The following is a 24,350-nucleotide window of genomic DNA, read 5'->3' as shown; positions in this document are numbered from 1 at the left end:
AGACTGATTGCGGGCAGCGGGGAGGGAAGAAATGTGGGAGAGAGGAGAGGCAGGACAAAGTGTGGCAGTTAATAGGTGAACACAGGAGAGGGTGATTTTTGATAGGCAGACGGTTGGATAAAGGCCAGAGATTTTAAAAAGTGTGCAACAAAAGGATTGAGGAGTTGTAATTGTGAGGCCAGAAGAAGGAATCTATTTGTTTTGTGTCAGAGTGATCTGTAGCTGGCAATACATATGTGATCCAGTAATTACAGCGCAAGAGACCCAAACTCAATCCTGTCTATGGGTGCAGCCTGTAAGGCGTTTGTACATTCTCCCCGTGACCGCTTGAATTTTCTCCAGGTGCTCTGGTTTCCTCACACATTCCAAAGACGTATAGGTTTGTGGGTTAAATGGATTTGGTAGAATTGTAAAATTGTCCCGAGTGTGTAGGATAGTGCTAGTGTATGAGGTGATCGCTGGTCGGCGCGGACTTGGTGGGCCAGAGATCCTGTTTCTGTGTTTTATCTCTAAAGGCTAAAGCAGCTATGGGTAAAGTGAACACGATAGAACTACTAGCCCAGATTACATAGCATTAACATTGAAAGTCAATGGTTGAACTTAAGACACTATAATTATATCCTGAGACCTTCAAATGTGTAACCACCCTTAAATGCGGCAGACATAATTTCATGGCAAGGCCCTCAATTTCACTATGGGTCCTGAATTCTCATTCAGTTGAATGTTCTATTTAGGCCTCACCAGGAGCACAGGGAATAAACAGGAGTATTTTATTGAGGCACAAGGAACTGCAGATGCTGGAATCCTGAGCAAAACACAAAGTGCTGGAGGAATTCAACAGATGAGGAAGCATCTGTGGAGGGAACGGATAGCAATGTTGCGGATGGGAGCACAAGTTGAAATCCCATTTAGGCATGTTGCGAGATGGTTTTATGAGGGGATGTTAGAGAGAAAAATCCTCTTCAAAAAAATTAAAACTGGTTCTGTCTTTCAATACAAAGCATTCTCAACCTACATCTTGTTGTTAGAGACAACAGTGGTTGTTTCTGAATTGCCTCTGAAATGTCCTGATAAGCGGTCTATTGGGAAATTAATGTTAGAAATATACACCACCTGCATGAGCAGAGCAATACATTCACGATTTCGCTCAGGTAACACCCAGAGAGAAATAACCCTGCCGAGGATTATGTTGAACGTTTTACAAGGACATTAAATTGCATGGATCACTAATCCACCGTCAACTTAGTCTCAAAAACAATTAAAAATTATTAATCCTCCCATATCTCAGCAGTTTCCTGTATTTTTTTTTAATGGGAACTAATGGATCCATCCCCACTTATCCTCTGCATGAGAATTCAAAATGCTTGGCAAACTCAAAGATCCTCTAAATGCAGCCCCTCATCTGCTAACGATGTTTTAAGACAGAAATGTATCTTGTAAATCTTTTTTTAAACTTTCGTCTTCCGTTCCAAACTGAAGGAAAAGCAAAGAATACTACAGAATCTGACATACATTTTCCCACAACATGCTCTGCCAAATTTTATACAAACTCAAATCCACTGCAGAACTTTTTATGAATTTAAGAGAATGAAGAGTTTATTTTCCTTGAAAGAAATTTGTCCACATTCATCCAGAGGGTTTGCTTCCCTCGTGTTACCCGGAGGCAAGGGATGATCACTTTTTTGGCACTCTTAAACTTCCCCTTTAGCAAAACATTCTTGCATTCTCGTTCAATCACTCGGCCTCCCCGCGGACCAAACAGTTTGACGACTACTCGCACTTGAGTAAACAGATAGAGTGGGCTGTCACAGCTTGCACAACATAATATTTCCAGACTCAGGGGTGGTATAAATGATTAAACACTCCCTGCGTGCTACAATACAGATCATTGTTTTCACATTTTCATAACCCAGGAAGCTAAATGCAGCGTAGTTCTCCACTTGCGATGTGCGTAAAGTCATCAGCTCGGAAATAAATATATCAGCGCTAAGTATGACAATAAAGCTGTGAAAACAACTGCCTTCTTTTTAACAAATAAGAATGCAACAGCATTGATGTACACAGGGATCTTGGAGTCCGAGCACATAGCTCCCTGATAGTGGGACCACATGTTGATAGAGTGGTAATGAAACAAAATGGTATGCTTGCCTTCATCGGTTGGGACATTTCAGTTTATGAGTTGGGAAGTCACATTGAGGCTTTATAAGGCTTAGGGCAGGCCTCAATTGAAGTATTGTGCACAGTTCTGATTGCCCAATTACAGGAAGGATGTGGAGGCTTTGGAGAGGATGCAGAAGAGGTTTATCAGAATGCTGCCAAGATTAGAAGGTGTTAGCTATAAGGAGAGAATCGATAAACTTGGATGTTTTCTCTGGAGCATCCGAGACTGAGGGGAGACCTGATAAAATTATGAGTGGCATACACAGTGCAGATAGTTAGAACCTGTTTTCCAGGGTGGAAATGTCAAAAACCACAGGGCATTCATTTAACGCGAGAGGCGCAAAGTTTAAAGGAGATGTGTAGGGCATTTGCTTTTACACAGAGAATGATGGTATATACAATGCCCTCCATAATGTTTGGGACAAAGACCCATCATTTATTTATTTGCCTCTGTACTCCACAATTTGAGATTTGTAATAGAAAAAATCACATGTGGTTAAAGTGCACATTGTCAGGCTTTAATAAAAAGCAGTTTTTATACATTTTGGTTTCACCATGTAGAAATTACAGCTGTGTTTAAACATTGTCCCCCCATTTCAGGGCACCATAATGTTTGGGACACATGGCTTCAGAGGTATTTGTAATTGCTCAGGTGTGTTTAATTGCCTCCTTAATGGATGTATAAGAGAGCTCTCAGCACCTAGTCTTTCCTCCAGTCTTTCCATCACCTTTGGAAACTTTTATTGCTGTTTATCAACATGAGGACCAAAGTTGTGCCAATGAAAGTCAAAGAAGCCATTATGAGACTGAGAAACAAGAATAAAACTGTTAAAGACATCAGCCAAACCTTAGGCTTACCAAAATCATCTGTTTGGAACATCATTAAGAAGAAAGAGAACACTGGTGAGCTTACTAATCGCAAAGGGACTGGCAGGCCAAGGAAGGCCTCCACAGCTGATGACAGAAGAATTCTCTCTATAATAAAGAAAGATCCCCAAATACCTGTGCGACAGATCAGTAACACTCTTCAGGAGTCAGTTGCGGATTTGTCAATGACAACTGTCCGCAGAAGCCTTCATGAACAGACATACAGAGGCTACATTGCAATATGTAAACTACTGGTTAGCCGCACAAATAGGATGGCCAGGTTAGTTTGCCAAGAAGTACTTAAAAGAGCAACCACAGTTATGGAAAAAGGTCTTGTGGACAGATGAGATGAAGATTAACTTATATCAGAGTGATGGCAAGAGCAAAGTATGGAGGAGAGAAGGAACTGCCCAAGATCCAAAACATACCACCTCATCTGTGAAACACGGTGGTGGGGGTGTTATGGCCTGGGCATGTGTGGCTGCTGAAGGTACTGGCTCACTTATCATCATTGATGATACAACTGCTGATGGTAGTAGCATACTGAATTCTGAAGTGTATGGACACATCCTATCTGCTCAAGTTCAAACAAATGCCTTAAAACTCATTGGCCGGTGGTTCATTCTACAGCAAGACAATGATCCCAAACATACTGCTAAAGCAACAAAGGAGTTTTTCAAAGCTAAAAAATGGTCAATTCATGAGTGGCCAAGTCAAACCCAAACTGAACCCAATTGAGCATGCCTTTTATATGCTGAAGTGGAAACTGAAGGGGACTAGCCCCCCAAAAAACAAGCATAAGCTAAAGATGGCTGCAATACAGGCCTGGCAGAGCGTCACCAGAGAAGAAACCTAGCAACTGGTGATGTCCATGAATCGCAGACTTCAAGCAGTCATTGCATGCAAAGGATATGCAACAAAATACTAAACATGACTACTTTCATTTACATGACATTGCTGTGTCCCAAACATTATGGTGCCCTGAAATGGGGGGACTATGTGTAAGCACTGCTGTAATTTCTACATGGTGAAACCAAAATGTATAAACATGGCTTTTATTAAAATCTGGCAATGTGTACTTTAACCACATGTGATTTTTTTCTATTACAAATCTCAAATTGTGGAATACAGAGGCAAATAAATAAATGATAGGTCTTTGTCCCAAATATTATGGAGGGCACTGTAATTGTGGTAAGGTGTCTTTACTCCTGTACTCAAATCCTCAAACAATAAAGTCCAACGTCCCTATTGCCTTCCCAATTGCCTTCAGAATCTGCATGTTAACTTTCAGTGGCATGGAAAAGGAAACCCAGATCTGACTGAATATCGACATAGAATATCTAGAATATAGAAGAGTGCAGCACAGGAACTATCCAAGATGTCTGTGCTGAACATAATGCCAAAATAAACTAATCTGTTCTGCCTGCAGGTGATTGATATCCCCCTATTCCCAGCTTATTCACATGCCTATCTAAAAGCTTCTTCTGTATCACCATTGTATCTGCTTCAGCCATCATCCCTGGCAGTGTGTTTCAGGCATGTGCCACTCTCTGTGAAAACCCCTGTCCTGCATATCTTCTTTAAACTTCCCCCCTCTGCCTTAAAACCCATGGCCTCTGGTATTTGCCATTTACACACTGAGGAAAGAAGGTTCTGGCTGCCTACCCCATCTATGCCTCTGATAATTTTATAAACTTTCAGATCAAGAATGTTTTATTGAAAAACAAATTTGAATTGAAAAACAACAAAATTTGAAAACAAAATTGAATTTTATATACATCTATCAGGTCTCCCCTCAACCTCTGATGCTCCAGGGAAAACAACCCAAGCTTGTCCAACTTCCCTAACTTGTCCAACTGGGGGCGGCATGGTGGCACAGCAGTTGAGTTGCTGCCTTACTGCGCCAGAGATCCGGGTTCGTTTCTGACTATGGGTGATGTCTGTACAAAGTTTGTCCCTGTGGGTTTTCTCCAAGAGCTCCAGTTTCCTCCCACATTCCAAAGACAAACAATTTTGTAGGTTAATTGGCTTCAGTAAAAATTGTAAATTGTCCAACGTATGTAAGGATAGTGCTAGTGTATGGCGATCGCTGGTCGACGCGGACTCAGTGGGCCAAAGGATCTGTTTCCGCACTGTATCTCTGGACTAAACTAAATGTCTTTTAGCTTATACCCTCTAATCTAAGGAGCAAACTAGTAAAGCTCTTCTGCAGACTCTCCAAAGCCTCCACATCTTCCCTATAATGAGGCAACCAGAACTGAACACAAAGTTTCACCACTTAAAAATATAATCAACATTTTTATTTTTTCCAATCAAGGTTTTATTGGTACTCTACCACTGGTGGTAACCAGTCACTGTTCTTGTCTCTATCACCTTGAAGCCTCTTTGTATCTTCATGTTTGTAACTAATCAGATATACATCATTCTCTCTCCACTAATTTTTCCAGGATCAATTTTAAAAGCCACTTGACTCATGAATTTCGTCAAAAGCAGACTAATGCTTTTCAAAACTTCTAAAAACTAAGTTATCTAATGAAAATGTGAAACAAGAGCAAACGTAATAATATGCGAAACTTCAAAAGTATACCAATTATCCCTGGTTTGTTTATATAGGAACCATGCACAGCTCTAGTAACTAACACATACCAATTCTTCATGCACTTGAAGTCCATGTGCAAATCTGACCACACCATAGTCCTGCAAGTTACCACAGCCATTCATATCAATCAAGAGTAATTTGACAGCACCAGAGTGGTTTTGCCTTTGGCATTCCTTAAAAAAAATATGCATAAGTTTCTCTCGATCTTCAAGTTTTAACTACGTACCACTCTCGCAGCAGAGGCAGCCAAAAGAGAAAGTGACGATAAATACAGGTTATAAATACATTTATAAACGACGACAATTTTCCTTGTTAATGGAGGGTTTACTCACCTCGGTGGTGGTGCCAATATCAGCAGATGGACTACAAGTGCTGGCATCTGGTGGTGCTGTACTGACACTGCTTCTTACTGGTGACCCTGGCATCGGTCCCAAGGAAGACTCTGGGTGCATGGCAGACTGCCGTAAAATGCCTTTCTTCTGTATTTTCTCCCATGCATTAGTCATACTGTATGCCAGCTCATACAGTAATTGCACCTGTTGAAAGGTAGAGGAATTGAAAGGTGGGTTTTAGATAGAGGCATAGTTGACAATGATTCTGCAACTCCCGTACAGTAGAATAATTCTGAGAAGCTGTCAATCCCAAATAAATAAGCAATTTCTAATTTATAGAACCCTAGTTTGTGGTTTAGAATCCCTAATTTGAGGTGGCACAGTGGCGCAATGGTGGAGATGCCGCCTTACAGCACCAGAGACCTGGGTTCGATCCTAACTATGAGTGCTGTCTGTACGGAGTTTGCACGTTCTCCCCGTGATTGCATGGGTTTTCTCCAGGTGCTCTGGTTTTCTCCCACACTCCAAAGCCATACAAGTCTGTAAGTTAATTGGCTTTGATAAGTTGTAAAATTGTCCCTAGTGTGTGTAGGTTAGTGTAAAGGGTGATCGCTGGTCTGCACGGACTCAGGCTGAAGGGCATGTTTCCGCGCTGTGTCTCTGAAGTAAAAGCAAACAATTTAGTAAACAATGCAGACTGCATACTTCAATGCATACTGGTGTATTTGACAAGGACTTAGAGAACTTAGTCAAATGGTGTCAGGACAACAACCACTCCCACAATGTAATTAAGACAAATCAGCTAGTTATCAACTCCAGGAAGCATGGTGGCATCAATGGTGCTGAAGTGGAAATTGTAGACAGCTTAGCTATCTTGGTGTAAATATTACCAAAGACCTGTCATGGACCAACCACATTGAAGCGACACCCAAGAAGACACATCACAGCCTCCACTTCATTCGGATACTGAGGACATCTGGCATGTCTCCTATGACTCTTACAAATCAATGATCTGTTTTTGGATGACAATAAAGGCTATTCTATTCTACTCTATTATAGTTGCAGCTAGAGTTTATGATTGTTTTTAATAAAAGTGGTTTTGGTGATTGAAAATTGGTGCAGTAAGATAAAGATCTGTACTTATAAATATTAATAAGAGTTCACCATGATTCCTTGTGCATGGATACATGACATTTCAGGTCGAGACCCTTCTTCAGACTTTGAGTGGGCACAAATATAGACCACCTGGCCCATCAGCTAGCTCTAAGACATCCCTATGAGGTAGTCTAATCCAACTCCCCACCACTCAACCCACATCTATACTGTATCGTGTAGTAAGTTCATTGCACATATGGATGTTTCCGTAAATACAGCACTCGGTAGTGGAACTGATGGTCGCCAAACCTACAGGTTATTTTCCTGTTTTTTATGTAATAATCCCATTGTTTCATATCCTGTATTTTAAGTAGTATATAGATCATTGTGTGTAGCCAAAATAATGAGATGAAGCAAAAATAAATAAATCTGTTTTTACAAAGAAAAATACCAGTGTTTTCTTGCCAATTCTTGCCACCCTGTGTTTTCTTGCCAATTTTTGTGACATTTTTCAAGCAGGATTTCATCAAATCCTTTGACTAATTCATACCAGAAAGATCACATTAATGTTGCAATTAAATAACTCTATATAAACCAAATTCTGATTATGTTAATGATTGTTATCAGTTATCACCTGATTTGATGGTTTTCTGATGCCTAAAGATTTGCAGCAAAACGTGAGTGGCCCCTTTGGTCACGTGTGAAATGTGTGATTTGAAAACAGTGTACCGTTTTTATATTTATCGTTTCTTTTTAATTATTTATAGTTTGTGTTTAAGCTTTCCATTGAAATACTTAATAATGAATAGAACTTAAAATCATGAATTAAAATCCAGTTGGCTCACCTATTTTATCGATGTCTAATTCTGTTGTCCCTCCTGTTTTCTGACCTTGTCAATGCTATAACGTTTTTTTTTGCATTCGTCGTGATATTTTTTTGTAAATTCAAACAATGTAATTGTAATGACCCTGACCTGAACTACAGGCCTCATGGTGGGTTACGGGCCAACATTTTGTAAGGTAGCTTCGAAATAAATAGAAGAGACCGTATCCAAGTGGTCATGTTGTGGGCACTTTGAGCTCTGAAGTGTGAAGTGTGAAGTGAAGTGTGTTCACTTTTTTTTTGCATGGCTAGTAAAAATCCTTTTGCACTTTTTCATTCTTTTCTCATAAATGTTGCTTCTAGTTTACTATAGAAATGTTTAAATTCCGAGGAAACTTTCATTGCTTGTTGCTATGTTGTCGTAAAGTGTGTGCACTGTAGCGAAGGGAATCAAAAGTGATTGGGTTCCAGGTAACGCCATGTGTCGTTGAAAGTTTGCTCCTGTGCACACTGATGCTTTTCGTTCTGGGCAAATTTTGAGTAAATTATCATCAAATTCGATGAAAGGTTACTATATTCTTAAAATAAAATGTTCTCGTTTTTTTTTCAAAATTTGAAAGTATTGAATTTTGGTCAAACTTTGGTCAATTTTGAATTACAAATTAGCGCAAAAGGATCATAGGTAGGCCCATTTTTAATGCTGCGGTAATTTGTTTTCAATTACTAACTTTCAAATTTGGTCACACCCTCGACACCCATTGGAAAGGAATGCTTGAATCTGCAGAGCAAACGAACAGCAATGGAAGTGCACACAGCTGTGCACCATACTAAACATTTTAATTTTAAAATAAAATCTGGTGCTTTTGAAAATGTACAACCTCTTGGAAGATCAAGACTGTAAAATTTGCCTCTCATGTGGGTTACACAGATGAAGAGTACCATGTTGTCTCCCTATTTCTAACAGTTAGCTAAACTCTGCTTGAGGAATTTTCAAACAATCTTGCAAGATCTTATAAATAGAAAGTTAAACGATATTGTTGGAATTTTTGCTCTGTCGGATCATTTGGTCTCCCGACCCATTGAGTCGTTCAATCTTTACTTTCCTTTTTCAAAATGCTCCTTAGAACTCATCTGTTCAGTTTTCCTGCCTTCCTTCAATACTTTCCTATCTTTCACAGCTCATTCTTGCTCCTTCATTGTACATCACTGCCTCCCATCAACAAGCTTGTGATCCTAATATACTATCACATAGCTCAAGAACCTATTAGACATTATGTTTCTGCAGCTAAATGAATGCAAATATGAAGCATCTACTCCACAATGATCTGCGGAACCTTTCCTATAAAGGCAACAATTAAAACCTTTCTACCCGAGAGGGAACCTGTTCAAGACCTTCACATTAAATTCCAATTCTGAGACATGATGGAGGACGTTTATTATTAGGTTCATTATTGTCACTGCATTGAGTTGCAGTGAAAAGCTACGTTCTGAATGCTATCTAAGCTATGTATGCCACACATAGATACAGTCAGTTCAAATTCAAGTACAATCGATAGAGCAAAGGAGAAGATACAGAGTGCAGAATATAGTTCTCAGCATTGTAGTGCATCAGTTCCACAAAGTCCAATGTCCACAGTGGGTAGAAGCAAATCAGACAATACCCTAGTCTGTGGAAGGGCCATTCAGAAACCTAATAACAGAGGGGAAGAAGGTGTTCCTGAATCTAGTTGTACGCACTTCAAGCTTATGTACCTTCCAATAGCATTGCAGTGCATATCAACCATGAGAAATAAACATCATTGTTTATTTTTTATCACAAAATGATTGGTGTTTGAGAGGCTTTTGGATGGGCACATGGAAGTGCTGGGAATAGAGGGATTTGGATCATGTGTAGGCAGATGAGATCAGTTTAACTTGGCATCATGTGCAGCTGATGAAGGCCTGCTGATTGGTCATCAATGGGCCCACCAAGACATCACCCTGCCTGAAGTAATTTGTGGCCAGCCATGATTGGTCCTGGGCTTTTCTGGGCCCCCAGTTCTTCAAACCCCCATACTCAACTTTCAATCTGAAGAAGGCTCCCAACTTGAAACGTCACCCATCCTTTTTCTCTAGAGATGCTGCCTGACCCACTGAGTTGCTCCAACACTTTATGTCTATCTTTGGTATGAACCAGCATCTAGCATCTCTGGAGAACCTGGATAAGTGAAGTTTTGGATCGAGACCCTTCTTCGGACTGATCTTCCAGGATTCTCACCCCCTACTGCAATCAGTTTGAAGAAGGACTTATCCATCATCTCGAGAGATGCTGCCTGACCTGCTAAGTTACTTCAGCACTTTGTGTCTTTTTATGGAAAAATCATTGCTGACTTTGGAAACAATGTCAGTGACAAAAATACCTTTGAGTGTCATCTTTGTCCTTCATTTGGGGCCTGAAGATATTCACCAGCTCATTGCTGATGCCCATCTATCATAGATATTAAAGCAATAAAAGATTTAAATTTGTTAAAGCGTCTACAGCCAGGTGAAAGAAAAATACATGTTAGTTCCTGTATGTTATATTGAAAATAGATTGTAAACTGTAGCTGCAGCCGCTGATTAATTTTTAAAGACAATCTTAAATTTTATGTAAAGATATTTTGCATATATATACAATGCATGGTGATGTCTGTATAAATGGACTGTTTTGCGAAATATTTTGAACATATACAAGATAGTATATCAATACAGGAACAGGCCCTTCAGCCCACAAGGTCTGCACCAAACAGGATGCCAGGCTAAACTGATCTCATCTGCCTGCACATAATCCATATCCCGCCATTACTTGCATATCCAAGTGCCTCTCTAAAAGCCTCTTAAATGCTTCTATCTTATCTGCCTCCACTGCCATTTCTGACAGGGCATTCCAGGCACTATTGCAGTCTGAAGTTTTGGTAACAGATTAAGTTTCCAGTTGAGTTGCAGTGTACTCAAAGGACAGATATGGTGTCCTGGAAAATGTGTAAACGCAAAACAACTGCAGTGAAGAATAATCTCATAGCTTACATGTCACGATGAAAGTTTAAAAAAAAATTGAAGTTATGCCATCAAAAGAATAATAATACTAAATGTATTCTGAAAATAACTCTCTCAAATTACAACTGCCACAAAAATCTGTTGCCAATTAAAAGGATTCATATGCAAACCACCTCAAAACAAAAGTCTTGATTGAATTAATGCTTCACACAATCTAAAAAATGTTCTTTCACAAACTGCCTCAAACACTATTCTAACCACTGTCCTTGAAATATAAAAATGATTGTGACCATGCATGTCAGATTGAATTATTTTCCCCTTCTGACTTGTCTTCAAATTCATACACCTTTGCCTTATTAACAGAGGGCCTGTTTAGTTTAATTTAGTTTAAGTTTAGAGATACAGCGTGGAAACAGGCCCTTCAGCCCACCGGGTCCATGCCGACCAGCGATTCCCTGCACATTAACACGATCCTACACACTAGGGACAATTTTTACATTTACCAGGCCAATTAACCCACAAACCTGTACGTCTTTGGAGTGTGGGAGGAAACCCAAAATCTCGGAGAAAACCCACGCAGGTCACAGGGAGAACGTAAAACTCCGTACAGACAGCAACCATAGTCAGGATTGAACCCGAGTCTCCAGTGCTGCATTCGCTGTAAGGCTGCAACTCTACCGCTATGCCACCATGCCGCCCACTGTGTTCTATCATCTATGCTCTGTTTTTGGAATATGTATCTTCTCTAATCAATCCATACTAGGGTTGCCAACTGTCCCTTATTGGTCGGGACATCCCGTATTTTGGGCTAAATTGGTTTGTCCCATACGGGACTGCCCTTGTCCTGTATTAGGCCCGCGGGCCGCTGTAGGCTAATGGAGTGTGTTCGGGGAGCAGGGCCGAGTGTGTTCGCCTAACGGAGGTTGCGTAGCAACCTGTCTCCCAGCCCAGGCGGCCGCCATTGGTGGAGCGGGAGCACGTGGCCGCTGGCTGGGGGAGGTCAAGTGGGGCGCGGTGCAGTGTCGTCACCTTGTCCTGTATTTGGGAGTGAGATAGTTGGCAACCTTGATCCATACCTACATAATCAACATAAAACCTTAGTGATTTCATGGAAGTAATCAAAATATTAAATGAAACTGATGAAAGGTAGAAATGCTTTGAATAGTGAGAACATGTAACAAAGTATAAAAATTTAAATCAGAACTTTAAGCAGTCAAGTTTAAGGAACTACGGCAAAGGTAGTAGAAACTTGGAATTGTTTTGCAAACAATAACTAATGCGAGACAAATTGGTCAATTGAAATCTGAAGTTGATTTTTTCGTTTTCAGTAAAGTACTGAGATCATGAGGAGAAAGTAGGTCACATAAAGGGCATGATGTCACTGAATAATAAAACAGGACCAGGGAGCTAAAACATCCCTTCCTCTTACATGTGAGTAGAAATTTGTTTTCTATTACTAGTATCATGATATACTGGAATTTGCATATTGCTCTGTTCCCAACATTTGATTCCATTTATATAAATAGAACTTTAATAACGTAGTTTGGCATTGTGGGATGTGTATGAAAGTTCCATATTTTGGTTGTTTATTAAGCTGTGGGTGTGAAATTGATATAGCACGAACAAAACAGAATTTGTTACCTTTCCACAGTCTTTGATGCCTCGCCTTTTCTGTGGTGCAATTTCTTACCTAATTATTCCCTTCCTTTCATTAAATCTAGTTCGTTTGGATTGAATATACGAGGATACAAATTAAAAGCAGGAGTGGGCCACGCAGCAGTTCAAACCAGCTCCACCATTAAAAGGATCGAGCTGATGTGATTGTAACCTCAACAACACATTCCTGCCTATCCCAATTACTTTATACCTCTTTTCATAATCCACCACGGTCTTAAAAATATTCAAAGCCTCCGCTTTCACCCCCATTTAAGGACAGTAGTTTCAAAGACTTACAGAAAGAAACCTTCTGGGGAAAAAAAAAGTCATGTCATTTCTGTCTTACATAGGTGATCCTTAGTTTTAAACAGTGACCCCCCATTCTCAATACTCCCACAGGAGAAAACATCCTTTCCACATTCAGTCTGACAAGGTCATGGGGGAATATTATATATTTCAATCAAATCATCTCTCGTTCTTTTAAACTATTCTGTTCGATTGTTGCTTGTAAAACCACCCACACATTCCAAATATTCGTCCAGTAGAACTTCCCTGAACTGCTTTTGAGAAATTTTGATATCTGAAACATCGGTCTTCAAAGAAATATTACAAACATTTTCATTTTAAAGCAATGGGCGGAACAATAGCGGAGCGGCAGAGTTGCTGCCTTACAGTGCCAGAGGCCGGGTTTGATTCTGACTATGGGTGCTGTCTGTACAGAGTCTGTACGGACCGCTTGTGGGATTTTTCTGGGTGCTCCGGTTTCCTGCCACGTTCATCAACAGCAGACAGGGGCAGCCTACTAGTGATGGCTTCAGGCCTTAGGAGTTGAGGAAGAAAATAAACTACACTTCAAAAAGCTGCAAAGGTTTTTGAGTAAAAATGTAATAAAAATGAACTGCAGCTATTGGTTTATACCAAATGTAGACGAAGAATTCTGGGGTGACTCAGCGGATCAGGCAGCATCTCTGCTGAAAAATGGATAGGTGACGTATCGGGTCAGGACCCTTCTTCGGGGTTAAGTGAACACATTTCCCCATAATATCCTACTGTAGAGTAATGCCAAGAAGAGGGTGAGGGCGGTAAGTATAAATCGATAAAGACTTCAATGTTCTTTTACAAATTGTTTGATGTCTATCTATCTAAATATCTGATACAGAGAAATGATTCCCGTTGGTGGGATGGTCAGGAACCAATGTTCATGGAACGGCAGCTCTGGGAAAAGGACCAAAACTCACTCGTGGAAAACCTTTATGCAAACATGGTTAGAATCTGGAAAGTATTGCCAGGGGAAGCCGAGAATATATTTTCAATTGTTGTAATCCGAAGGGAATCTAGATAACTACATGAAAGAAAAAACGACAATAGGTTTACAGGGGGTGGGTCCCAGAGTGGGACTCGTAGGATTGTTTGTGCACAGAGCTAGCACTTATTAAATGGGGGTGAAAGGGCTCCTTCCTTTTCTATAAGATATTTGTGATCAAAGGTTATTTTACAGACTAAGACATTCCATTCATCCAAAAATTAACAAAGAATAAATAAAACACCTCATAATTCACCTGAAGTATTTTAAATGGAATGGGACCGCAAGCTCAGTATAACTGGACAATATTGTGAAGCAATTCGAAAACCCCAAACATTTAATTCCGACTACATGTTATTTTAAAACGCAACCATTAGTGAATATTTAGAAATTACAGAACTATTTTTCTTTTCACCCATGCATTTAATTATCCAGGAAATGAGCTCAACACCCAAGGCCATCATCCAAATTTTGAATCAGTTTGGTGTTGTTCATAAAATGAAGGAAAAATAATAAGTAAGGGAAATTCCTAACATATTCTGCCACTGCCTGAATAATTCCAGATATCTGTGGGACTGCACATAAATGGTACGTGTTATGAATAACACTATTTAACAATTTCATGTTCATACGTTTTAGGAGCAGAATTAGGCCATTTGGCCCATCAAGTCCACTCCACTATTCAATCATTGCTGATCTATCTTTCCCTTTCAACCCCTCTCTCCTGCCTTCTCCCCATAACCTCTGACACCCTTACTAATCAAGAATCTGTCAATCTCCACCTTAAAAAATATCCATTGACTTGGCCTCCACAGCCGTCTGCGGCATTTTGGAATATGTGACTGAGTAGAGTAATACAGTTATATAGCATACATGCTCCACCTACAAAAGTCCCACCTGCCCTCTTTTGGACCTTATCCCTCTAAACCTTTCCTACTCATTTACCTGTCCAAATGTCTATTAACTGTTGTTATAGTGCCTGCCTCAACTACCTCCTCTGGCAGTTTGTTCCCCACCACCTTCAATGTGACGAAAGTTTGCCGCTCAGGTTCCTTATAAATCTTTCCTCTCTCACCTTAAACCAATGTCCTCTGGTTCTTGATTCCACTACTACGAGTAAAAGTCTGTGTATTTGTGTATTCATCCAATCTGTTCACCTCATGATCTTGTACACCTCTATAAGATCACCTCCCAGCCTCCTGCCCTCCAAGGAATAAAGTCAAGCCTGCTCAGGCCCTCAAGCCCTGGCAACCGCCTCGTAAATCTTCCCTGCACTCCGGCCACTGTAACAACATCCTTCCTATAGCAGGATGACCAAAACTGAAATGCTCCAAATGTGGGCTCACATCGGTCCAGATTCTATATTCAATACCCTGACTGATGAAGGCCAATGTACCGAAATGCTTCTTGACCACCCTTTTTTTTGTAGGTTGTAGGTCAGCACCAGAAACATGGTGACTCTTTGTGTACTTTGTGCATTATATACAAAACAAAGAATGTTTCTGTACCTACGCACATGTGACAATAAAGTATCATTGAATCATTTAATCCAATTTTGACACCATTTTCAAGGAACTACGTACTTGCACTCCTAGATCCTTCTGCTGTACAACACTCCCCAGAGCCCTGCCATTGTGAAGTTCCTGCCCTGGTTTGACTTCCCAAAATGCAACACCTCGCACTTATCTGCATTAAACTCTATTAACTACTCCACAAATCACTTGCCCAACTGATCAAGACCCTGCTGTAATTTTTGATACAATACCACCCACTGTAGTGTCATTTGCAAACTTACTGATCATGCCTTCTACATTCTCATCCAAATCATCGATATACACCACAAACAGCAATAGCCCAGCACCGATCCTCGAGGTACACCACGAATCACAGACCTCCAATCCAAAAAAACAACCTTCCACTATCACCCTCTGCTTCCTTCCATGAAGCCAGTTCTCCATCCAGCCTCCTAGCCCTCTTTGGATTCCATGCGATCTAGCCTTCCAATGCAGAACCTTATCAAATGCCTTGCTGGAATCCATATCGACAAAGTCTATGGTTTTGCCCACAACAACCGTTTTGGTTACTTCTTCAAAAAAATCAATCATATTCATAAGACACGATCTCCCACCTGCAATTCCATGTTGACTGTCCCTAATCAGCCCTGTCTATCCATGTACATATATATTTTAACACTCAGTATCCTCTCCGGTAATTTGCCTGCCACAGGTGCTAAGCTCACTAGTCTAACCAGGCTTTTCCTTGCAGACCTTTGTAACTAGAGGCACAACATTAGCCACCATCCAGATTCTGGCACCACACCCATGATTGATGATGATTCATATTTCTCAGCCAGGGTGCCTGCAATTTCTTCTCTACCATGTCCTCAGTTATATCTGATCAGACCGGGAGATTTATCTACCTTCATATGCTTAGGACATTCAGCACCTCCTGGACTGTAATGCCCTCAAGACATGGTGTGGCACGGTGGCGCAAGGGTGGAGTTGTTGCCTTACAGCGTCAGAGACCCAGGTTCAATCCTGACTACGGGTGCTTTCTGTACGAAGTTTGTACGTTCTTCCCGTGACCTGCATGTGTCTTCTCCGGGAAGCTCCAGCTTCCTCCCACACTCCAAAGACGTACAGGTTTGTAGGCTAATTGGCTTGGTATAAATGTAAATTGTCCCTAGTGCGTAGTGTTAGTGTGTGGGGATCGCTGGTCGGCGCGGACTCGGTCGGCCGAAGGGCCTGTTTCCGCGCTGTATGTCTAAGCTAAACATCTCCATTAAAGAATGGAGTAATGTCTTGCCAGCAAATAAAATGCATTAAAAATCGCTTAAGTTCAGCTGGTCCATCGAGGACAACTATTTACAACTGGATTACTTTATTTTAGATTCAGAACTTTAGAACAACACTAATTAGAACGTCTAGAGACAACACTTAGCCAATGATTTGGAGCAAAGGTGAGGTGTATTATTGGGCTTCCAGCCTATTGTAATGCAAACAAAATAATTTACTTAGTAAACGGTCTGAATTTAAAGTGGAGGGATCAAAACATGATCAGACTTCAGCAACCTCTCCCAAAATCACCAAGGCAACTTCTTCGGGGATTAAAAAAAAAAGCAAGTTGAAGATAGATGCACATAAATTACGTGCATAAAATCAATCTCAGTCAATCGTAGCATTGTGGTCACCAGGGTCTGGGAACAGCATTATCGCTGCATTCAGCCTAATGAAAATAGACGGAAAATTGGCATTTAAAGTTGGTATGTTTCCCATGTGAAAAAAAAAGTCGGGAAATTAATGCCGCAAGGTAGCTGCAAAGGTATTGTGCGCTTATTCACATATTCCTTTTTATTTGCTCTTCTGCTTCTAAAATAGTCCAACTCTCAGAAATTTGTGAATTTCAAGACTGCAAAAGAATAAAGTGCATTGGATGCTAACTCTCATTGAAACAGATTTGCTTCTTTGGTGACTGTCTGTGTTCACCAAGAACATATAAGCTCCGTACAGACAGCACCCATAGTCAGGTCTCTGGCGCTATGAAGCAGCGAATATACCGCTGCACCATTATGACGCGGGAGTAAATAAATCTGAATAAATGAAAAGATGAAAAAGTAAAAACAATTCAATTTAATTACATTACCATTGCATCCAATGGGAAGAGTATGATAGTGAGAAAACTGCTCACCTGTATTGTACCTATCCAGCTGATAACTTTAAATCTCCTTTCCAGAGCAAATTACAACAAACAAAATAATTCTGCACTATATTCCACCTAACTAGGGTACAGCTTCAAAGAAGATATCAGTAAACATTTTTTTTGTGGCAGCAACCGAGATACTACTCCACAGCCCTCAAAGTTAATTAAAATCAATGTTCAGCGGTTTTTTTTCCCCATGATAACAAAATAACAATAAAAGTCAGAAGATAGACACAAAATACTGGAATAACTCAGTGGGACAGGCAGCCTTGGACAGGCAGTGATGCTGCCTGCTCAGCTGATTTACTCCAGCACTTTGTGTCCACCATCAGTATAAACCAGCATCTGCAGTTCCTTTCTACACAACAATAAAAGTCAGATTTGGCAGAAGATTCCGACAATAGGTGCAGTAGTAGGCCATTCGGCCCTTCGAGCCAGCACCGCCATTCAATGTGATCATGGCTGGTCATTCTCAATCAGTACCCTGTTCCTGCCTTCTCCCCATACTCCCTGACTCCGCTATCCTCAAGAGCTCTATCTAGCTCTCTCTTGAATGCATTCAGAGAATTGGCCTGCACTGCCTTCTGAGGCAGAGAATTCCACAGATTCACAACTCTCTGACTGAAAAAGTTTGTCCTCATCTCCGTTCTAAATGGCCTGCCCCTTATTCTTAAACTGTGGCCCGTTCGAATACGAATATGAATACGTTTATGGAATACGTTCGATTAATACGGACTTAAGCCCACGTTATTTAAAACTGAAATCTCTTTAATGTTACAGCCGCACATCTATAAACATATTGCGTGAAGTTATGATAAACCCTGGAACATGCAGCTCCAGTGGACACTTTCAAAGCTGCTGCACATTAATTCTGCTACATAATACCTTTCAAAATAGCACATCTGTAACTCATTTTACTCCATGAGTTTTAAGATGCACTTTAGACTGAAGTCACTACATTTTTTTTTGGATAAGTCTAAATTACAAAAAAATGAGAGCACATCAAAGCAGTAAACTAATCTTTCTCCCCGATCTTGGTTACCAAACTCAAAAGAAAGTTAAGATTGTTTAATGGAATAAGGATTCTCCTATAAAGTACAGGACAAATTAACTTAATGTCAGTCATTTCTTATTTTTCCCCGCAATAAATCAATTAGCTGCCTCAACACCAACCTGGGGGTTTGAGCATTTCACTTCCAGGGACTCCAGGTCCACGTGCAGACAGACGACAAAGGAATGCCTGGTCTCAGAGCCGCAGGCTTGCATCTTGTGCGAAGTGACAGCCAGGGTTGAGGTGCAGCCCAAGGGTTCCACCAGGTTACAGGTCTTCAACTGGCCGAGCAAGGTATACACACTGAACTGGCTGAGACTGATGGTCCAGGGGAAAGCGTCACCTAGGGAATGACAAGAAAAAAAATGTTGACCTTTTACTTCAGGTACCTACAGAACATTTCATCGCATGGCAGCTGAAACATGACCATGGAGCACTTGAAGGCTTGGGTGGCACAAGGAGACAAGGAAGTAAGCAAAGAAAATCCGATTTGCGATTCCTTTTCAAGGGAATGGGAAAAGTTCCAAGGCAGAGTCACAGATATTAAAACAATTTAATGGATGGAAGCAGAACAACTGAAGCAACAATAGTGAGCGCTGAACGAAAAAAAAAATGCAAAGAGCTCTGGAGCTAATGGAGCCCTGTTAGGTTTGCAAAGGATCATATGGTGAGAGGAAATCAAGGAGACACGCAAGTCAAGGTTATGAAAGGACTAACAACTAAGATTTATATAGAGTAATATTCAAAGGCACTTTAAAAAGTAATGAGTAATATTCAAAGGCACTGCAACAGTAAAATAAAAGTAATCAGGAAGAAGAATCAGAACCTTAATAGCTCCCAACACTTTGGCAAGAATGAGAGTGATGGAGACCGAAGAACGAAGGGGAGACTCGGCGGTGGTGGGGGGCTGCAGGCAGCAGATAGGAATGTTCAGTGAACTTTTGTAACTTTGTCAGACGTGGCGACACTAGTGTACGGCCTCGGTGAGGTCTGCTGCATGATTTTACCGGGTTGTATGCAAAACAAAGCATTTCATTGAACCTAGGTACAGGTGACAATAAAGTATCGTTGAGTCATTGAAGAAAGTATCATTGAATTGAATTATTGAATCGTCGATCCATGCAGAAACAACTTTGAACTTCAGGCTCAATAAAAACAAGTAGATCTGATCTCCGTCTTTGCAGATCCATCCATAAAGGGAAAAGTCAGCCAGAATACTGCAGAATAAAGCAAAACGTCACCTGAATACTGTGACCCTACATCACCAGTACGGTTTTTCTCCCCCAATGAGGTTGAAAAATGAAAGAAGGAATTAGCAGGAATAATTTCAAGGCACCCAACTTCTGTTCACTGTTCAGTGAGCATCATCTCAATAAAAAGCACTGAAGTTGGCATGGACAATGTGTGTCAAGTCTGAAGAAGGGTCCCCACCCGAAGTGTCACCTATTTATGTCCTCCAGAGCAGCTGCCTGACCCGATGAGTTTCTCCAACACTTTGTGTTCTACGCAAGATTCCAGTTCCTTGTGTCTACATGGACAATGTGGGTTGGCAACTGAAATCTCCAGGACTGAGATCAATTCACCAACCTATGAAGGAACGTTAAGGCATGGAGTTGAGATACAGATCAACCATGATCTAATTTAATTTCAAAGCAAGAATGATCTATGCCTGCTCTGAGGTTCTGAGTAAATAAATGGCAATCTTTGAACAATGAATAATTAAAATGTTTTGATTAAACTAAGGGAACGTTATTAACCACTTTTAACAGAAGTAATTGAACTGATCTTAACCTTAATTTTACATCTTTTTGCATTCTAATTTACTGTCTGAACTGATAACATTGCCACATTGGTCATAGGTCCCTGGGATTATAAGATTACATTTAAAGGGTGGGAAAAGAATGAGGGGAGGAAAAGGACAGAAAATGAAACAGAAGGAATGAAAGATTAGATGAAAGGAAAAAGTGAAAAGGAAAAAAAAAAGTACTATTTTAAATTTGGCATGTTTAAGCACAAAAGAAAAAGGAACAGAGGTAGACCAATACATTAAGATCTTGGCTGATCCATTCTTGGTTTTGACATAGAAACATAGAAATATAGAAAATAGGTGATTTGGACTTCCTTGCAGTTCTAACGTCTATCAACCTCTGCCTTGAATATATTTAATAACTCTGCCTCCAAGGTTCTCTGGGGAAGAGAATTCCAAAGACATCAATACAGGGTGAACAGGAAGCTGCAGATGCTAGAAACTATTTAGTCTCTCCCGATACAATTGGTCGAGCTGCTGCCTCACAGCGCCTGTGACCCCGGCACAATCTTGACCTCGGATGCTGTCTGTGTGGAGTTTGCACATTCATACGCGATAGGAGCAGATGTCAAGCCTACTTTACAATTCAATCATGGCTGAGTTATCTTTCCCTCTCAACCCCACCCTCCTGCTTTCTCCCATAACCCCTGACACCCATACCAATCAAGAATCTATCAATCTCTGCCTTAAAAATATCCATATTGGCCTCCACAGCCCTCTGTGGCAATGAATTCCACAGGTTCACCACCCACTGACTCAATAAATTCCTCTTCATCTTCCGAAAGTTACCTCGTTTTATTCTGACGCTATCGCCTCTGGTCCTAAACTTTCTCTCTGGTAGAAATATCCTCTCTACATTCACTCTATCCATGCCTTTCACTGTATGGTAAGTTTCTATGAGGTTCCCCATCATCCTTCTAAACTCCAGCGAGTACTGGTCCAGTGCCATCAAACGCTCATCATGTGTTAACCCAATCATTTCTGGTATCATTTTCGTAAACCTCCTCTGGATCCTCTCCAACACCAGCACATCCTCCCACAGATATATGGCCCAAAATTGCTAAAAATACTGCAAATACTGACCAGTGCCATATAAATGCCTTATAAGGCCACTTTCTCCCTGTGAGCCTGTGGGTTTCCTCCAGGCGATCCAGTTTCCTCCACACCCCAAAGACATGCGGGTTTGTACGTTAATTTGCCTCTGTTAATTGCTGCTGGTGTGTAGGGATTACAAAAATCGGGTAAAGTAGAACTAGTGTGAACGGGTGATCGATGGTCGGCGTGGACTCGGTGGGCTGAAGCGCTTGTTTCCGTGCAGTGTATCTGAACTAAACTAAACAAACATCTCATGCCAGGATTCGATCTGGTGAACCATCATTGCTCTGCTTCTACTGGCCCAGCAACTCTTCCTTGGTTAGTGTTGTGCTGACCGTATAATAACAGAAGCCTTACACCTGGATAATGATCCAAAGACTTTATTAACTACATAGCAGGCACGACCTCACGCCTGCACATTCCACTTACACTAACCCGAACCACACAAGCAGTGGTCACTCAAAAGCTAAAGGGGCGTAACTACAAAAGCATGACACATAATATGAGTGACACCATTACACTAATCTACAGTTAGGGAGACCAGACTTACACGTAATATTCCAGATACGGTCTCACCAGGACACAACATCGTTTTGGTAACGCCCTTGCACTCAAATCCTCTTGCAATGAAAGCCAACAAGTGATTTACTTTCTAATTACTCACATGTTTCCTTTCAATGATTTGCGTGCAGGTATAGCCAGGTGCCTCCGAACGCCTTTCAGCCTTTCACCATTTAAAAATGAGCATTTCTATGTTTCCTATCAAATGAATGGTCTAACGTTTCCATGTCTCTTGCCCAGAATAGGGAAATTGAGAATCAAAGGACATGGGTTTAAGCTAAGAGGGGAAAGATTTAATAGGAACCTGCAGGGTAACTTTTTTTTACACAAAGGGTGGTGGGTGTATGGAACGAGCTGCCGGAGGAGGTGTTGGAGGCAGGTACTTTCACAATGTTAAGAAACATTTAGACGGATACATGGATAGGACAGGCTTGGAGGGATAGACAATAGACAATAGGTGCAGGAGTAGGCCATTCGGCCCTTCGAGCCAGCACCGCCATTCAATGTGATCATGGCTGATCGTTCTCTATCAGTACCCCGTTCCTGCTTTCTCCCCATACCCCCTGACTCCGCTATCCTTAAGAGCTCTATCTAGCTCTCTCTTGAATGTATTCAGAGAATTGGCCTCCACTGCCTTCTGAGGCAGAGAATTCCACAGATTCACAACTCTCTGACTGAAAAAGTTTTTCCTCATCTCTGTTCTAAATGGCCTACCCCTTATTCTTAAACTGTGGCCCCTGGTTCTGGACTCCCCCAACACTGGGAACATGTTTCCTGCCTCTAACGTGTCCAACCCCTTAATAATCTTATACGTTTCGATAAGATCCCCTCTCATCCTTCTAAATTCCAGTGTACACAAGCCTGGTCGCTCCAGTCTTTCAACATATGACAGTCCCGCCATTCCGGGAATTAACCTAGTAAACCTACGCTGCACGCCCTCAATAGCAAGAATATCCTTCCTCAAATTTGGAGACCAAAACTGCACACAGTACTCCAGGTGCGGTCTCATTAGGGCCCTGTGGGGGATATGGGGCAAACATTGGCAGATGGGTCTAATGTAGATGGGACATGCTGGTCAGCGTGTGCAAGTTGGGCCAAAAGGCCTGTTTTCACGCTGTATGACTCTGGCTCTATGTTATTCAATATCAATAGATAATAGACAATATGTGCAGGAGTAGGCCATTCGGCCCTTCGAGCCAGCAACGACTCTCTGCGGCTCCATAACATTTTATTGAGATGTCCTTGCCACTGTCTTTCTAAATATGTCCCAACATTAGAGTCCTCATTGATCTAAAACTTTTGTAAACCAGCATCTGCAGTTCTTCATTTCTTGATTGATCAAACCTGGTTATGCTGCACATGGCTTTAAAGGTAGTATATACCATTATGTTCACAGCCTTAATTTTCCACTGTGAACTTAATGGGCAATTAATACTGCGTGCCTAAGGGCAAGGTAACATCAATTCAAAATAAAGAAATAAAGCATAAAATAACCTGCAAATGTTGAGGATTTACAACACAGTACATTTCTTTTAATTGCTCTAATTTGTGGACGGATTTGCACATTAATAGCAGCATGCATTATTAACCTGTTTACAAGATGTCCGCTCTGTTGGAATGTGCGTTAATGCTCAGTCAAGCTCTACAAAGTGTCCTGCTACAAAACCTTTTGCCCCCTCAAGCAAGGCATGTTTTTTTCTTGAACAAAACACCCAGTACTGGAGTAACACAGTGGGTCAGACAGCATCTGTGGAGGGTTTGTGCAGGAAGGAACTGTTGATGCTGGTTTATGCCGAAGAGAGACACAGAGTGCTGGAGTACTCAGCGGGTCAGGCAGCATCTCTGGAGAAAAATGGATGGGTGACGTTTTGGGTCGGAACCCTTCTTCCCACCATGGAGGCAAAATTAAGGGCAGGACCCTTCTCAAGACTGATTCAAGCTGGGGGGAGGGAGGGGGGGGGGGGAGCTGGAATAGAGGTAGGGGTGGGATCGTTGTATTTAATACCATGTTCCACAGAAATAATTGTGAAAGTATTTCCCAAAGCTCGAGCAATGTGACAATCGCCACATGATGGATCAAATATTTACATGCATTCACCTATTCTTCAAAAAAAGACACAGTGGTGTAACTCAGCAGGTCAGGTAGCATCTCTAGAGAACATTGATATGCGATGCTTTGGGCTGGGACCTTTCTTTGGACTGATTGTAGAAGGGGGGAGAAAGCTGGGAGAGGGATGGGGCGGGACAAATCCTGGCAAGTGATAGGTGGATATAGGTGGGGGGGGAG

General features: G+C 41.2%; 1 protein-coding gene across 5 annotated transcripts in view; it reads right to left on the bottom strand.

Moving 5' to 3' along the window:
* The window catches only part of vps13b (vacuolar protein sorting 13 homolog B), a 752,723-nt gene that overhangs the window by 276,828 nt on the left and 451,545 nt on the right, over window positions 1-24,350 (bottom strand). For all 5 annotated transcript variants that reach the window (XR_013547184.1, XM_078398050.1, XM_078398047.1 and 2 more), the window contains exons 24-25: window positions 18,723-18,943; window positions 5,959-6,162 (exon numbers count right to left, since the gene is read on the bottom strand). Coding sequence is in view for 4 of the 5 variants with exons in the window: in XM_078398050.1 (XP_078254176.1) it covers window positions 5,959-6,162; window positions 18,723-18,943 (425 nt within the window). In the remaining variant the exon portion in view is untranslated. The remainder of the gene's footprint in view (window positions 1-5,958; window positions 6,163-18,722; window positions 18,944-24,350) is intronic.

Source organism: Rhinoraja longicauda, chromosome 4 (assembly GCF_053455715.1).
Source record: "Rhinoraja longicauda isolate Sanriku21f chromosome 4, sRhiLon1.1, whole genome shotgun sequence".
Classification (NCBI taxonomy): Eukaryota; Metazoa; Chordata; class Chondrichthyes; order Rajiformes; family Arhynchobatidae; genus Rhinoraja; species Rhinoraja longicauda.
This window is presented reverse-complemented; position numbering and strand designations above follow the sequence as displayed.